At 41.9% G+C, this 16,866-nt stretch overlaps 2 protein-coding genes across 2 annotated transcripts; both read right to left on the bottom strand.

Annotated features, from left to right (window-relative positions):
• Window positions 1–446: 446 nt before the first annotated feature.
• Window positions 447–4,843, bottom strand: LOC310858871 (leucine-rich repeat-containing protein 69-like; the record flags this gene model as incomplete). The annotated part of the gene is made up of 9 exons (XM_083765167.1): window positions 447–554; window positions 809–991; window positions 1,246–1,347; window positions 1,772–1,843; window positions 2,740–2,935; window positions 3,269–3,343; window positions 3,449–3,573; window positions 3,785–3,870; window positions 4,825–4,843. 9 exons carry the CDS (start codon window positions 4,841–4,843, stop codon window positions 447–449), a joined length of 966 nt encoding a protein of 321 aa, XP_083621293.1.
• Window positions 4,844–6,118: 1,275 nt separating this feature from the next.
• On the bottom strand, window positions 6,119–15,557 carry otud6b (OTU deubiquitinase 6B). Its single transcript, XM_083771865.1, has 8 exons — window positions 15,302–15,557; window positions 12,698–12,846; window positions 12,265–12,366; window positions 11,457–11,657; window positions 10,065–10,176; window positions 9,438–9,499; window positions 8,759–8,865; window positions 6,119–7,778 (listed from the first exon to the last, which is right to left on the bottom strand). The coding sequence occupies exons 1-8, from the start codon at window positions 15,375–15,377 to the stop codon at window positions 7,694–7,696; spliced, it is 894 nt and encodes a 297-aa protein (XP_083627991.1). The 5' UTR covers window positions 15,378–15,557; the 3' UTR covers window positions 6,119–7,693.
• Window positions 15,558–16,866: the final 1,309 nt, after the last annotated feature.

The raw sequence follows: 16,866 nt of genomic DNA, 5'->3' as shown, positions 1-16,866 counted from the left end.
CAGACTGTAATATTTGACCCAATTCAAATAAATTGCAATAGTACGTTTTTTATGACCCTTATGGTCATCCAAATAACATAATAATAAAAAAAGAGAATTATATACATTTTGGATCATGGTCAATTCAATCTAAAAATGATCTTCACAGAGTCCTTGTGGGGTTGGTTGTTGTTACACTGTATAAAAAACAAGCACTTTCACCACTGAGACGATGAGGTCACTCGATCGCCTGATCTAGTTTTACTTTTCAGTGGTCATCTGTCTCAGTGAACAAAAAAATCTGCTAAAAATAAATATATGGACAGAAACATTTTAGGGTCTAACAACAATTTACAAATATCCATTCATCATATTGACTCACTATAAGGGCCAGGTCCAAGTCTTTACTTATTTTATTTGTTGGCACATTTTATGGGCATCAGTAAAAAGCGAAGCTCATCTTCAAATTACGTTGGTGCAACAGCATAGTAGGAGTGTCCGTGTCTGTTGAAGCATTTGTAGGAGCAGAGAAGAACCCGCACTGGGACTGTCAAGGAGCTCCTCATCTTCATGTCCTGAGACACACACACATGCACGCACGCATAAAAGGTTGATATATAGGCCTACACAAGGTTTCTGCCCGACAGCAACGATGTTGTTCATGTATGCATTTGTGTCATTAAAACATCAATCAATCAATCAGAATTTGTCAGAATTTTAATGGGAGGATGGCCCCTTGAGATGCAACATCTCATTTTAGAGGGGGTCCTAATCAATCAATCAATCAATCAATCAATCAATCAAATGTTTGTATCTGCCCACCCTATACCTTATTCAGGTGTATGAAGTGCACACTCTCCAGCCAGGTGAAGAGGAAGGGGCCCAGGCAGAGAGCACAGCGCCCGCTGTCCTCCAGCATGGAGGTTAGAGCGGGGGGGTAGCAGGGGAGGGTCTGATGGACCAGAGAGCATTTATTCCCGTCCTCAAGCAAGACAAATCTGGCGACCAGCTCCTGCAGGGGGAGGGCACACAGGTTGTTGTGAGTAGCTGTTGAGTGCACAGCAGCATATAAAAAGGATATAAATGGTACAGAAGGGGTCAGCAACCCAACAACTATAGACGTGCTCTAATACAGTGGTTATCAGCCTTTCCTTTTCAGGCTGCGACCCTGCAAAATAACTCATGTGGGGACCCGGACCCCCCTGGGGGTCCCGACCCACAGATTGAGAACCACTGCTCTAATACAAAGTTGGACAGACAGATTACCTTCAGTGCGAGCACCTCTGCAGGCTGCTGAGACGCCAGCGGCTCACAGCGCACAAAGCTGTTTCCTTCACAGTAGAGCTCCTGTAGTTCTAGCAGATGAAACTGGACACAATGGGAGACAATACATTCAATATGTAATCCTACAGCAGCACTGTAATGAATATACCACCGTTTATTCACAGCCTGTACATAGTACAGTAGATGTTGACCGTTCTCAGTTATGCTTGGCATTATTTTTTGATTTTGCATTTACACATTGTTTCAGTTATTATTACAATGTTGACTGAATACTAGTTTAGTCTGCTAAACATTCTGCATGGTTTGAAATTTGAAATTTGAAAACAATAACCACACAATGACATTTCAGACAATCCATTAATGAATTCCTTGACGAATGGTATAATTTTGGATTTCTATTATATTTTCCATTCAAGTATCAGTGGGCTAAATATGCCGGACTATCTGTATGGTCCATTAAGTTACCTTTAAAGTTCACCATATAAATAAGTATAATTGAGAAACATACCTCAACAGGAAACATGGACAACTCATTCCCAGCCACATCTAGAACCCGGAGCTTTGACAAGGACCTTATTCCCTATGAAAGAATCAAATCAAATCTACAATACACAAAACGTAACGATCTAATTCTCTGTGAGAGAAGATAGAGAGAGGGCAATACAGACAGAGCACAAGCACACAGGAGATAGAATGCCAAGTGAATAATACTAGCCATTGTTATCCGGGCATCCCTATGCAAAAATAGCCTATCTATACAAGGTCCCGCATGCAGGTCCCTTCCTAGAAATGTACTGGATTAGAAATTACAATATTTGTCATTGAAATGTAGTGTAGTGAAAGTCATAAGCTTCCAAAAGAGCAAATACTCAGGTTAAGTGCAGCTACTCAAAACATTTATTTTAATAGTACAGTACTACTGAGTTAAATGTAATTTGTTACTGCCCATGAGTGTTGATTTTGACAGCAAATGTTGATGTAGTTTTAGTCATATAGTCTTTTGAATAGGATTTCATTTCATTTTGGTCATATTTGAGTCATCTGAAATGTTTTAGTTTTAGTCTAGTTTTAGACGACTATAACTTCAGATTTTAGTCTGCCTGATTTTACACTTACTTGCATGCTGAAAATAGCCGATATACAAGCTCACAACACTAGATCTGCTATTTTCAGCATGCAACCAAACATAAAATGACCACTTCTCCACTATTAGTCCCTCCCTAACATTTAATCTAGTTTTGATTTGTTGACGAAATTGTCAATGTATTTAGTCTTAGTGTTAGTGCTCATAGCTTAGTTTTTATTCAGTTTTCATCAGTGGAAAATGGTAGTCGCAGCATATTCTTCCGTCATAGTTTTAGTCGACGAAGTCAACACATGGTGGAGACTGGAGAGGCCTCCATGGATGCTGCTGTGCCCAAGAAGGGCCTCCGTCCTCACCCCTCATCCCTCCGTGGCCCTGCGCCAACCACCCACCTCTGGGAGTGCAGTTAACCTGTTTCTGGCCACGTGTAACTTGGCGAGTGCTTCACAGTTGTACAGCTGCTGAGGCAGCCAGGACAACACGTTGAAGTTCAAGTTCATCTCGGTTAACTTTGTAAGATGACCCAACTCAACAGGGAGTTCTTCCAATGTGTTGTCCATCACACTGAGGTGTTCAAGCTTACTCAAGCTAAGAAGGAAATAAAGAACAAATTAATAGATAAATGTTTGACTGTGATCTTGCCCTAATATATGCTTATAGTTATTGCCTAATGTTGCATTTGTATACAAGGACTAAGCCAATTGTGAACTACCATTTGATTGAGGGTCACTACAGTCAAATGACTACAGAAACTATACATTGCAATTGTTCAAGTTGCAATGTAATGGGGAAGGGCCCACAACAAGTAACACATTGGCCATTAACTAAATGTATTTCCCTTTTTATGTTGTGTTGTGTCCAATATCCGAAAAAGAATAGTGAACTGAACTGAACATAACATAACATGATAATGCTGGCTACCTTTGTATCTCCCGTGGAAGTCTTTTAATCCGATTGTGGTTCAGATTGAGAAGAATAAGATTTGGCCAGCCACCTGTAAAGCATTGAGTGTTTGAATGTACGTTTCATCCGTCTACTTTTTATTTTTAACACGGCTCACGACCTTACATACAACTTTGTGAAAACATACCTCATACCTACATCACCTCAGGCGACACTGTTGTAATTTGGTTCCTGTAGAGATGGAGTTTTCTCAAGGACCCCAAATGACGCAGGACAGCTGGAATCTCCTTTAAAGCATTATTTCCTAAATTAAGCTCTGAAAGCTGGCAAAGAGACAGATTTAAGCACTTATAAGACCATTTTATACTTTGGCTATTCGAAAATAGATGAAGCTCGATCGTGGATCGGATATTTTAGAAAAACCTAACAAATTGAGATATTTTTTAAAAATCCTGGAAATGTTGACATGCTCAAAATAGGGACGCCATGGTTAATGTCGTTGTACACAACATAAAATAAAATATTAAGACTCACGTGCCGCAATGACAGAAGTTCAACAGGCAAAGTTGTAATGAGATTATTGTTGAGCAAAAGAACAGTTATGTTTTTTAATCTCGAAACTGATGTAGGAACTTCATAAATTTTCTTTGAACTCAAATTAAGAGAAGTTGAATTCCCTTGTAATGCTCTAATAACTAGTTTAGCCATATTAACAGGACGTTTTTACACTAGGTTTCCATGGATATGTGATGCTTTGAGACCAAAACTAATCAGTTCTTCCAACAACAGTGCCATCTAGTGGCAACTTCTGGATATGGAATATTTAGCTTTTCTTTGTATCCAAGTATATAATATTAGTCAGGGAATATTATCAGAAAAAATTCCAATCTGAGAAGAAATTCCTTAAAAATAAATGTTTTCACCAATTTGTTTGATTGAAATTAAATAATTCAGTTTCCCTTAGTAGGGGAATCTGTGACAGATGCTGAAAGTTGGGGAACCATTATAAGTTAACCTATGCAGGCAAACCGTTAATAAAGTATTACATCAATCAATCATATGGCTGCTGCCCAACCTACTTCAACAATGTATTTCGTTGGAGTGATGACGGTGATGGGGGGGGGGAAAACAGCAATTAGCCATAGCGTCTCTCTTCAGCTCATATCAGATTTTATTGTCGTTTATTTTCAATTCCACCCCAGCCCATCACTGCACAGCATTATCAAACATTCATCACTCTGCCTGTATATTCGTATATATTTTGTTTAATTTTGTGACAGTGTTGCTTTGCATTACACATGACGATGCGATGACAAATCATTAATATTATATTTTTCTTACACAATGTGATACACAGCCAATCAGGAACAAATATTACTAAAACGTCATAATTGTATATTGTGTTAATGGTTTACAGTTAGTTATTTGTCTCTGTCATTTATCACATCAGTTGTATACAATATACAAAGGTTTATGTTATACAGTTGACCAAAAAGGAAAGGGAAACAAGATTCAAGGTTGATGACAGTTTTCTAATATTTATAATCCCTTACCAACCAAATGTTTGCCCCTACCCTGCATGGACATGCACATTTCGGACATAATATTCTAAATATGGTTTCCTCTTTTGTTAAGCAACATGTGGATCCAGAAATCAGGAAAAAGGGGTACCGAGGCCCAAAAGGTTTTTAAGATTCTCAAGACAGTTGAGCAGTTGAGAATAGGTTCAAAACAAGTCATGAGTAGTAAAACTCCTGTTTTCATAAATGCACAGATTGTTTTTAGTAATACTGGGCATGATCATGATACTAGAGGTTCCAGTAATGGGCAGCTTGTGTTACCTCGCCCCAAAATATAACTTTCTAAAGAGATCATTTATTTATAGATCATTGACACTTTGGAATAACCTGCCTCGGAACCTGTGTTGCATTTACAGTAAATGAACGTTTAAAAAGCATCTAAAATTCCATTTGATACAGTGAAAGTGGGGGGGGGGGTTCACACTCACTTGTAATCTTAGCAATTTGTATTTTTATTTTATCAGAACTAATGTAAGTTGAATACTGACGTTTTAACAAATGTGTATTTGTAATTGTATGTCTACCGTACTGTTTATTCTTATGTGGAGACCAGGAAGACTAGCTGGTTGCAACGGCACCAGCTAATGGGGATCCTTAATAAAAATACAATAATATTACTCTCAATAATACTATTATGTCAATATCAATAATAATTTTTCTACAATATTATGGTCTCCTCTTGTAGGCAGTATTTTTTATCATATGCAATGTTTTTACTGGTTTGCAGCCTACTATTCATTTTGTCTGCACCTCTAGACTTTTGGGTTCTAAAGAGTTGGCCTTAGTGCCACTATCTACAATGATAATAAGAGTCCTTAGCTTGATATGCTCTTTATGCTGATTGCAGCCATATTCTGTCAGATGTGGTGGGTGTGTCTCGCTTATTTCCCTCATTGCAATAGAGCTTGTTCCCTGTTGACCTGCCCATATGTTGTTGTATATTATAACACGCCTACTTGATGCTTTGTACTCATACCTGACGAAGTCCCCTTCCTTTTCAATATCAATAATAATGACAAATTGTCATTATTATAATTATTATTAATATTGTCATTGACAATATTAATTATACTAATGATAATACTTAGTAATCATAATACTAATGATAACAATAATAATATTATTATTATAGGATCGCTTTTTTATGTGTGCACACATATACACACCCATACACATATATATGATATGTTTATGAGACAGCGCTAGCGTGCGTGCAGGGGGCTCCACTTTTTCCACAAATCGCACATTTAGAATTGGAACGTGGCCATACGTGGTTATTAGTTTTTATATATTGTCTTAAATCATGTGTTTGACATTTCCCGTTGTTTCAGACGTGCACATGTTGCCAGTGCCGCGGACGGTGTGCGAGAGGCGGGGGAAGGGCAGCATCATTAGGAGGAGGTCCAGTCGTGTTCACATGCAGAGGTCATCGAGTGAGGGAAACCCTGGCACGCACCTGGAGGAGTCGTCGAGTGAGGGAAACCCTGGCACGCACCTGGAGGAGTCGTCGAGTGAGGGAAACCCTGGCACGCCCCTGGAGGAGTCGTCAAGTGAGGGAAACCCCGGCACGCCCCTGGAGGAGTCGTCGAGTGAGGGAAACCCCGGCACGCCCCTGGAGGAGTCGTCGAGTGAGGGAAACCCCGGCACGCCCCTGGAGGAGTCGTCAAGTGAAGGGAAACCCTGGCACGCCCCTGGAGGAGTCGTCAAGTGAGGGAAACCCCGGCACGCCCCTGGAGGAGTCGTCAAGTGAGGGAAACCCCGGTGCGCCCCTGGAGGAGTCGTCAAGTGAGGGAAACCCCTGCGGGCCCCTGGAGGAGTCGTCAAGTGAGGGGAAACCCTGCGGGCCCCTGGAGGAGTCGGGCACTGCTGGAGAGTTTCTGGAGGCCTTGACGGCGAGTCCCATTTGCCCCCCGGACGGTGACGGCAGGCTCCAGAACGAGACACGGCAACAGGCAGCTGAACCAGAGCCGTATGTTGTCGGCTCCAGAGGAGGGGGACCTCCTCCGCCGCCGCAGAGCGACAAGCTCAACACCTCGCAGGTAGGGATGTACCAATGAGACATTTTAGCCCATATTGATATATCAGATTTAATTAATTGCTGTTATGGCCGATAACCGATTAAACCGATGTCGATATGATCTCGTTCTGTATTAAAAAGTATAATTTTGTCCATGACAAAAAGGCTTATAAACACTGAATTTGTAAAAGGCAATGCCTCTTTATTCCAAAACTAGGGATGCACTGGCGTTATAATTGAGATGTTGGCCCATATCCCCACATAGACGTATTGGACGCATTACTAGTGTGTAGTATTTTTATTTAAAAATGTTCCAACTTGCTGTCACGGCCTGTGAAGGTTGAGAGCCACTCTGGTAAGAGCATGTTATAAATACAATATTGAATAATGTAGCAGTGTGATATTAGAATAACATAAATTATTATTAACTGCTACATCAGCAGTGGCTGGAGGGCGTTTCCCTGATTTTCCACTGGGAAATTTAGTGTCAAGTAGTACTGCCTTAAGCTCTAGTCTAAAGTAAGCAGTATCTCCCCAAGTGTGTGTTCCATCTAGTGGGAGCGGTAAAAAAAATGAGGTCTCCCACTTCATGGAAGTTCAAATCCCAGGTAGGACATGAAACTGACAGAGCTTTAAAGCCTGATTTATACTCAGTTGTAACACCAATGTCGCACGTGGAAAACACAAAACAGCTGAACTTTAAAGGTACACAACGCGTGCCGATACGACACGTTGTGAGCTTATAGATGGGTTCATGTTGGCCCGCGGCAGGCAGCGGTACACAACTAGGTATAAGCAGCATTATACCATGTATCTCTACATCACACACACGCTGGTTGTCGTCTCTCAGCTGTCGTCTTCGTTGGCGCCGTCCTTAAGGCCCTCCACAGAGTTGTAGTGCTCTCCTAGTCCGTAGGCGTGACGCATGTATCTGCAGCGCAAGGACAGGATTTATCAAAGACGTTTCTCCAAAACAGTCATGACCAACAGTCATTAAGACATGTGAATCCCTTGACTCCTTCAAAGGGCACCTACGGACGGCTGCAATTCGAAACTGGCCCCCGTAAAATCTGAATCCCCCCCACCGCCCCCTTTTTCCCCCTCACTGTATATGTATCTTTTCCCTTTTTGCTTCCTTTATGATGAATTCCTGTTCTGTTCTTTAACTATATAGAAGTGTCTATTTGTTCGTCTCTAAATGTTTTGATGAATTGAACAAGGTGGACCCTCTTGTAAACAAGTGTAATGCTTAATTGGGTCGTCCACTCACAGTTAACAGTCTTTGTATTGAGTTTGTGCTTGAAATGTACTGTAATTTTGCAAACTGTTAATAAATATTTCAATCAATCAAAAAAAAGAACTATTTTACGGCACTGCGTCAATGTCTGTGTAAAGTGTGTGGTTTCTCCAACGGTCCAACCATATAAAACTTAAAAAATTACCACCCTCCAATTTTCATTTTCATCTCATTTTCTGTAGAGGTCCTACTCGACCACAGGATGTATACAATTCTCAATACAAGAGCAGGTACACCACTTTCAACCACCACAGTTGTCTTAATTATATCGTTGGTCAAAATAACCGTTATTCGCTGAAATAAGTTATGGATCGCAGGTTTAATATTGCTAAACATGAATATATTTTTCAAATTTCAACAAATTCCCACATAATAATTAACCCATTTAGGCCTGACCTCAAAATAAAAATAAAATCTTCTAAATCCTCCTCTGAAATAAATATTTTCACGATTTTTCAAAAATAGCAGACCTGCAAGCTCGTAAGTGGCACGCTATGAGCTTGTAGATCTGCTATTTTTCAAAAGCTAAATTATAACATAATGTTTAAAACACCAAAAGGGGTTCCCGCCCAAAATGGGTTAAGAAAAGCGGCACACACAAGACGAGCTCTTACATAAGAGTGATGGGGGCCTGGTTGTACTCCTCTCCGATCTTGATGGCAGGCGAGTCGGCCTGGATCACCTCTATTGGCTGCTGGAGGACTTGGGTCAGAGCTCGCAGCTGGTTGTTGGTGGAAGGGAGCACAGAAAAGCAGGAGACATGATGGCTCATTGGAAGGACATGCATCGCCGACGTAGAAGCCAAAGCACAAACTACTACCCCATTTGCATCACCTTGCTGTATTGTAATGCTACGCCTGGGTGTAAGTGTTAAACTTAGTGCGTGTCCCACACCAAAAAAAAAGAATCCATATCTACAAGGTCACCTTAAAGCTACCGGGACACCGTTTAGTATACATTAGGCGTAACAGAGATGGTAGCCTGGCTCCAGCTCTGCAGCTACTAATTTACCATAAACAAAACTCGAGTTATTAAAAAGCACGATAATCCAAGGGCTGTCAAACTGAGAACACAGTATTTCTAACATGGTGAAATCAAATCTGTCTGTCTCGCTATCTAAAATGTGTTTCTGGAGCGAATCTCACAAACCTATGGGACAATCAGCACTGCACTAAATATCTTGTGTAAACTGTCAATAGGCAAATTCACATTTTCTTTTCCCCCCACACTTTATACTTTTAAAATATCTCTGTTGTCGGGCAGACACCAACTACAAACAAAATAAGAACTCACTTCTAGTTGCCCGCCCCAAGCTGCTGTGTGCTCCGCGTCACTGCAGTATTTCTCAAACTCATCTGGGAAACACAGAGAACATCTCCATAAACTCACACACAAATACTTTGTATCGTCTATATTTTGAGCAATGAGGTCAAAAACCTCATTGCTAAACACCACCACTGCAGCCTGTGGCAAACAGTAAGATAAGACAATCTCCAAATCAACTGTTGTGTTAATTTCCTAAAATATAAGCTAAGATATGATGACTAAAACTAAGACTAAATACAGTACATTGACAATTTCGTCAACAAATATATTAACACAATTTGTGTTACGCAGACGTCCTAGGAATTATGGAGGGAGGGACTAGTAGAGAAGAGATCCAGTAGAACTAAAAGACACTTCATTTTATGTTTGGGTGTTACCCTCTGAAAATAGCAGATCTACAAGCTCACAACGCAACACATTGTGAGCTTGTAGATCTGCTATTTTCAGTATGTGGCCATGTGTAAAATCAGGCATTAAGACTACATCAAGGCCCGACAAAAACTCATAAACCAGACGAAAACCGAAAAAAAATCAGATGAGTAAAATACGACTAAAAACTAAGTTTTATTCCAAAGACTACCGCTGTTGTCTTACCTGCTGTGTACATGTCACCAGTGTTTGTGTTGGTGAGGAAAGGGAGGAAGTCATCAGCATGCTGTCTCATATGTTCAGCAGTGCGAGACCGCAGTTCCTTCAAACTCAGAATCTAGAATAGAACCGGGCAGGATATTAACACATTTAGACCAGAGTGTCGCCTTTTAACCATTATTTTAAACTTTATCTGTTGAAAAATAGCAGATCTACAAGCTCATAGTGCAGCACCGAGTGCCACGCTACGAGCTTGTAGATCTGCAATCTTTGAAAAATCATGACAACGTGTGCAAATCTTTGAATACATATTCTTTCACAGCAAACGATTTTTAACTCAAATCTTTGCCTTGGGGGGGGCTCCCTGGAACAACATATTTTCAGATTGGGGTCGGCGACCAAATACCAAATACAATGTTTGGGGTCCTTGACATGAAAAAGTTTGATATTAAACCACTGACATAGAAACATTTCAGAAAACGGTCATGATTTAGAAGACATTTGTAGAATCTGTTCTCAGGTCTTAAAGGGTGAAATCAATCACACTGTCCAGCTCAGCAAACTGTAGCAACTGTAGATGTGAGAATATTTCAGGGGTTGACATAAACCGTTGCCCGAATGCCCGTGGTAAGTAAATACATTTATGTTTGTGCAAGTGGAGTTTGCCTTCAGGTTGCCTGACGGGCAAGTACATTCCGTCTTCATAAAATATGAATGCCCATTTATGAATAACAATGCTACCTTTTTACAACTAGCAATTGCACTCATTCTGTGAGTGACTGTCGCCACTAACATTTTGTAATGGACAATCTACTTTGTTAGAACATGACCTGTACTTGCCCAACGGGCAAGTGCCTCTGAGACCTCCAAGACCAACTCCTGGAAAATGTTGCCACAATTACCGTAAAAAATTGTGTAAGACTATAGACTTTTATCATGATAGCATTAAGGACAATTTCTGTCCAGTTTTTAACATGTTATAGCAATTAAATGCAGCACGATACGCAGCATCAAATATAACCTAGATGTGCAATTGTGTATAGAGAGTTGAGCTACATGGCTCATCAAAGACCTTGACCCTTTTATCTCTCCCTAGCCAACATTTTGTAAACATGATATAATAACCCTCCCCACTCATTTCTGTATTTTGCCACTGCAATTTTGTACTCGAGTGGCTCACCTGCAAGTGAGGAGCCCCCACTGGAAGGATGTAGCACCTCCGTCCCACTCCTCTCGTTCAACACGACAGAGTCGCTACTAGTGCAAGATCCCCTTCCCCTCCCTGCTTCCTTCCCCCTTCAACACCAATCTGCGTAGAATCAGTAAGCCGGATGCGCCATAGTGGATTCGAACCCCTAGACTCCGTGATGGTGGAACGGTACTCTACTTTAGCCGTACCTGTGCACGTTGGGCCAGCTGGTCTTGGACGGCGCGGTACATGCAGTGGCCGTCGGACGAGATCTCTTTGATCTGCAGCTGTCTCTGGGTCAGCTTCTGGGTCACTTTCAGGCCCTCCTGGTGCCTCAGACCCTGCAGGTTGTCCACCTCCGCCTCCGCTATGCGCATCTCACGCTCCCTTTCCTGGGCCGCTCTCTTGTCCTGGAAGAAATGACGCATTTCATTTTGTAGAGAGCCTCCCAGTACGGCAACAAAAACAATGTGAAACTAATAAACGGTGACAAAAAGGGCCGCCCACCACCGTCTGGGGTTTCCAATCCACTGCAGTGCATTCGGCTTTGCACAATTGGACTGTTCAGTGACCTAAATGTTAAAACTATTTCTATCCACGTTGCAATGTTATGGCGTGGCTCTGCAGGGGTCTAGCCTCTTTGAAGACGGGTCTGTCTGTGTGTCCGAGTTCCCAGAGCTAATCCGCCCTACCACCAGGCATCAAAAGGTGTGACTCCCTACCCTCTTTCAAAACCGGACCTGAACACGTCTTCTAGTAGATTGTCAAAAATAATTTATTCTGCGACGCGTTGTGAGCTTGTAGACTGGCTATTTTCAAAGTGAAATCAAGTGTTAGTTGGGAAGGGGGTTTATGATCTACTTTCACCAGCAAAACAAATAATTCAAGTTCAGTAATGAGTTCAATATAAATATGTAATATATTGGATTAAGAATCGGCCGATATGACCCTGCTAATCATCGGATATAAAAAGTATTTAGGGCATAAGTGGTTAAAAGGACATGGATTACATCTCACCCGTCTCTTCTGGGCCTTGGTGACGCGCGGCTGCTTGCCGTTCTCTTCTTGTTCTTGTTCGTCTATCTTCGCGGACTCCACTCCATTGATCACCTCTTCCACCTGACCACATGGATTAAAGCCATGAACCAGTGACTCCACTCCATTGATCACCTCTTCCACCTGACCACATGGATTAAAGCCATGAACCAGTGAATCCACTCCATTGATTACCTCTTCCACCTGACCACATGGATTAAAGCCATGAAGACTCCACTCCATTGATCACCTCTTCCACCTGACCACTGACAATGTCCGTATGACCATGTCCTAAATGTGTGATTTGTGAGAAAGTACGAAGGGAGACCTCCTCTCCCGCACACATACACTATAGCGCTGATAATATCCAAAATATATGATTATTATCAATATTGCCCAGCCCAAAGCGGTTTACCTTTGTGTTGTCTGTACATGAGACCTGTCCCACCTCCTCTTGGTGTCTGCATTGGAGTTCATCTTCTAGCTTGGCGACGTCCTCCATCAGCTGCTTCCTCCTCTTCTTGTCGTTTTTGGGGACAGCATTTTTCATGCTCTGGATCTTAGCTGTAGAAAAGAATGCCAGCACTCACACTATTATATCCAGTAGGATTCTTGTTTATTTTTCCATTTCCCCCAGCAGTAAGCAACATATGATACGACATATAAACCTCTAAAAATGCATCGTTTGGATCCGGCAAATTCATTTTGTTTGCGGCGGAGCGCGTCTGACAACATGGCCCATCCCATCGCCTCTCAGCGACTTATTTAAAGTTTTATTCTCATGTAGCCGCTTACAAATGTCATGCCTACAACATTTTTTAGGCCAAATACCTACTATAATTATGACCATGGGTTGATTTTGATTCACACTTATTTTATATTTTTCAGCACATTTGAGCATATTTGGGCTATGGCCAAACTAGGGGGGTCTATGGCCAAACTAGGGGGTTTTCATGATTCTGAATCCATTCCAAGCATTAGTTTTGCACAAAAACACTCCTTGGGCTTAAAAAGTCCATAGCCGTCATCACAAATGTGATGAGGTCAGCACATTTGGCCACATTTGGGCAAGTGTCTATGGCCAAATTTAGCCCAACCAGTGTTTTTTGTGCGAAACGAATGCTTGGAATGGGTTCAGAATCATGAACACCCCCTAGTTTGACCCCTAGTTTGGCCATAGCACCAAATGTGCTGACCTCATCTCATTTGTGATGACGGCTATGGCCGTTTTTAGCCCAAGGAGTGTTGTTCGTGCAAAACTAATGCTTGGAATGGATTCAGAATGATGAAAACCCCCTAGTTTGATACGTCACATGCTACTTAAAGCATAATGAAATGTAGAACATTTTGCCTTATAATGGTTGTATGGTACCCCAACTTTCAGCAGCTGTCAAAAGTTCCCCGAATAGAAACCAATGTGGGATATGTTAGTAGACACTACTAACACACCTTTACAAATACATTGGTGAAGAAAATTCTTGGTAAGAAATGTATTCCCAGATTTGACATTATACTGATAATATTCCCTGACTAAACAATGAAAACAGCACATTATAGGTAAACAGTGCTCTTATATTTTACATTCCACAGACCAGAAGACAGAGCGCTCTGGCCAGGTTCAGGTGTTTAGACAGATATCTTGTGTTGAAAGTGTTATTTACTTGCCAGGAGCAGGTGGGAAACCCTTAAGCCAAATTCCAATACCCAAAATCTCGGCCTCTCGCTCACTCACACTCGGTCACTCCAGCATGGCAAATTATGGTGAAATTGGTGACCTGCCGAAATATGTGACCATCTTGTTGACTTCACACAACTTACACGGAGAGGTCTTTATATATTTGGCCTCAATACCACTAGGTTGAAATCTGCTAATGAACAAATTGCAAGGATTCACATTCAGACACTGACATTATGCAACGTGTACACGATTTTTGGGCGTAGCTGCATTGGGGACCAACTCTTTATGGTTATGGCTGAATCATAGTGACATGAGCATGATTTATTTTGAGCCAATTGTAATATTATTATATGAGATATCAAATTAAATATATCCCCATATATCCCCCAGCTCTCTTATTTGTCTAGCCCCATTTGGAAGCGGGGGTAGAGGTTCCATATGGAGCTAATATTTCTCCATATATCCTAACAGGTTACTAGGTTAGTTTTAGTAGTACTTGTACTTATATTACTATGACATTACTATTACCCAGCACAACAGAGGGGACTGCTCTTTAATCATACTAGTCAATTAGGCTACAGGATATACAATTAACCAAAATAAGCCCTATAAACACTTCTGTTCATACAATGAACAGCCTAAATAGAAGCTCACAGAGCTTGTAGATCTGCTATGTTCCACTGTGTTGGACCATTTTGTCGCCTTGCTTTAATGACATGCCCAAAATAGCAGGGCTGATGGCAGTTTTGACAATGTTTTAAATGCTTGTAGCAGTGTTCAACTTCAACATTGACACATAAAACACATCAAACTATGGCAGTCATGTTTCAGGGCTAACATAAAGCATAACATGAGGATAAATCACATATTGCAGTGGTTTTCAACCAGTGGTCCAGGTACCACCAGTCATGGTCCTTGAGGGGGTTCCAGGTTGTCCACTGCTAAATGATGGAAGGGGACCAAGATCTTTAACTCTTGAGAGCGTAAAATGAAACCAAATGGTTAAGTTGGTTTAATGTTACGCTCTCAAGAGTTAAATTGTTGTTAAACATCTGCATTACTTAATTTACAAGAAGTCTACACAATTATAGAACGTACTGTATAATAGTTATTTTGATCAATGTTTGCCTGGTACAACAATGCATAGTTTGCATTACCATTAGCCCTGAAACATGACTGTATGTGAACCATGGCTACGTTTGCATAATACAGCAATAAATCGAACGATAATGTTAAGTATTGCGGCTAAATGAATCTCATCAAATGGTGGTCCGTGGCACAAATGCCAAAGAAATAATGGGCCTTGATTAGAAAACCACTTATATTGTGTTTTACTCATACCTTGCAGATCCTTCTTCTCTTTGCGGTGTTGCTTTGACAGCAGCTCTTCAGCCGTCTCTACCTCAGCAACCTCCATGACTGACTGACTCACTCAGTGGATCAGATTACACACGATAACAACAAGTGTGATGTTCCTGCACTATCATGCAGCCTGTAGAATGACACAAAAACATGAAGCCCATAAAAATAAAAACATGTAAACAACACGTCTATCTCAATGTTGATACAACGTGTGTGTGCGCCGTGTGATGCGGGACCGGGGCCCAACTGCTCGGCAGCGTCTAGTGAGCTAATCTAGTGAGCTAATTTAAGACTTCCGGTGGACGATCTCTTCAAAATAAGAGTACCCTCTAGAGTATGGAAAAAAAGTTTAATTTGCACATTAAAACTACAAATTAAGCATTTAAATGATGCTATATGATGCTATAAGACACACATTATGTTTCTGTGTAAGAATAAGTAATTAAATCCTTATAATAATAATAATAAAGTTATCTAAATGGATAAATGCTATTCACTGGAGTGCATGGACTTTATAAAGTGGACACTGGACAAAAGACGGCTCCGCAAGGCAACTATCTGGACATACCCACGCGTTCGGGGAGATGTCCTATACCACACCCCACTCTCCGCTAAGCGGGAGAGGTGTAAAATTCACAGCAGCAGACCTTCTACTGGGGTCAAGGCTGACAAAAAGTACCGTTTCCGGACCCAGAATGGACACTGGACAAAAGACGGCTCCGCGAGGCAACTATCTGGACATACCCACGCGTTCGGGGAGATGTCCTGTACCACACCCCACTCTCCGCTAAGCGGGAGAGGTGTAAAATTCACAGCAGCAGACCTTCTACTGTGGTCAACGCTGAAAAGAGTACCGTTTCCGGACCCAGAATGGACACTGGACAAAGAGGCCTCCGCGAGGCAACTATCTGGACATACCCACACGTTCGGGGAGATGTCCTCTACCACACCACACTCTCCGCTAAGCGGGAGAGGTGTAAAATTCACAGCAGCAGACCTTCTACTGGGGTCAATGCTGACAAAAAGTACCGTTTCCGGACCCAGAATGGACACTGGACAAAGAGGCCTCCGCGAGGCAACTATCTGGACATACCCACACGTTCGGGGAGATGTCCTCTACCACACCACACTCTCCGCTAAGCGGGAGAGGTGTAAAATTCACAGCAGCAGACCTTCTACTGGGGTCAAGGCTGACAAAAAGTACCGTTTCCGGACCCAGAATGGACACTGGACAAAAGACGGCTCCGCGAGGCAACTATCTGGACATACCCACGCGTTCGGGGAGATGTCCTGTACCACACCCCACTCTCCGCTAAGCGGGAGAGGTGTAAAATTCACAGCAGCAGACCTTCTACTGGGGTCAATGCTGACAAAAAGTACCGTTTCCGGACCCAGAATGGACACTGGACAAAGAGGCCTCCGCGAGGCAACTATCTGGACATACCCACACGTTCGGGGAGATGTCCTCTACCACACCACACTCTCCGCTAAGCGGGAGAGGTGTAACATTCACAGCAGCAGACCTTCTACTGTGGTCAACGCTG

This window comes from Protomyctophum parallelum, assembly GCF_964188405.1.
Source record: "Protomyctophum parallelum genome assembly, chromosome: 1".
Taxonomy (NCBI): domain Eukaryota; kingdom Metazoa; phylum Chordata; class Actinopteri; order Myctophiformes; family Myctophidae; genus Protomyctophum; species Protomyctophum parallelum.
Note: the sequence above shows the minus strand (reverse complement) of the source record. Positions and strands in the feature narration are given on the sequence as shown.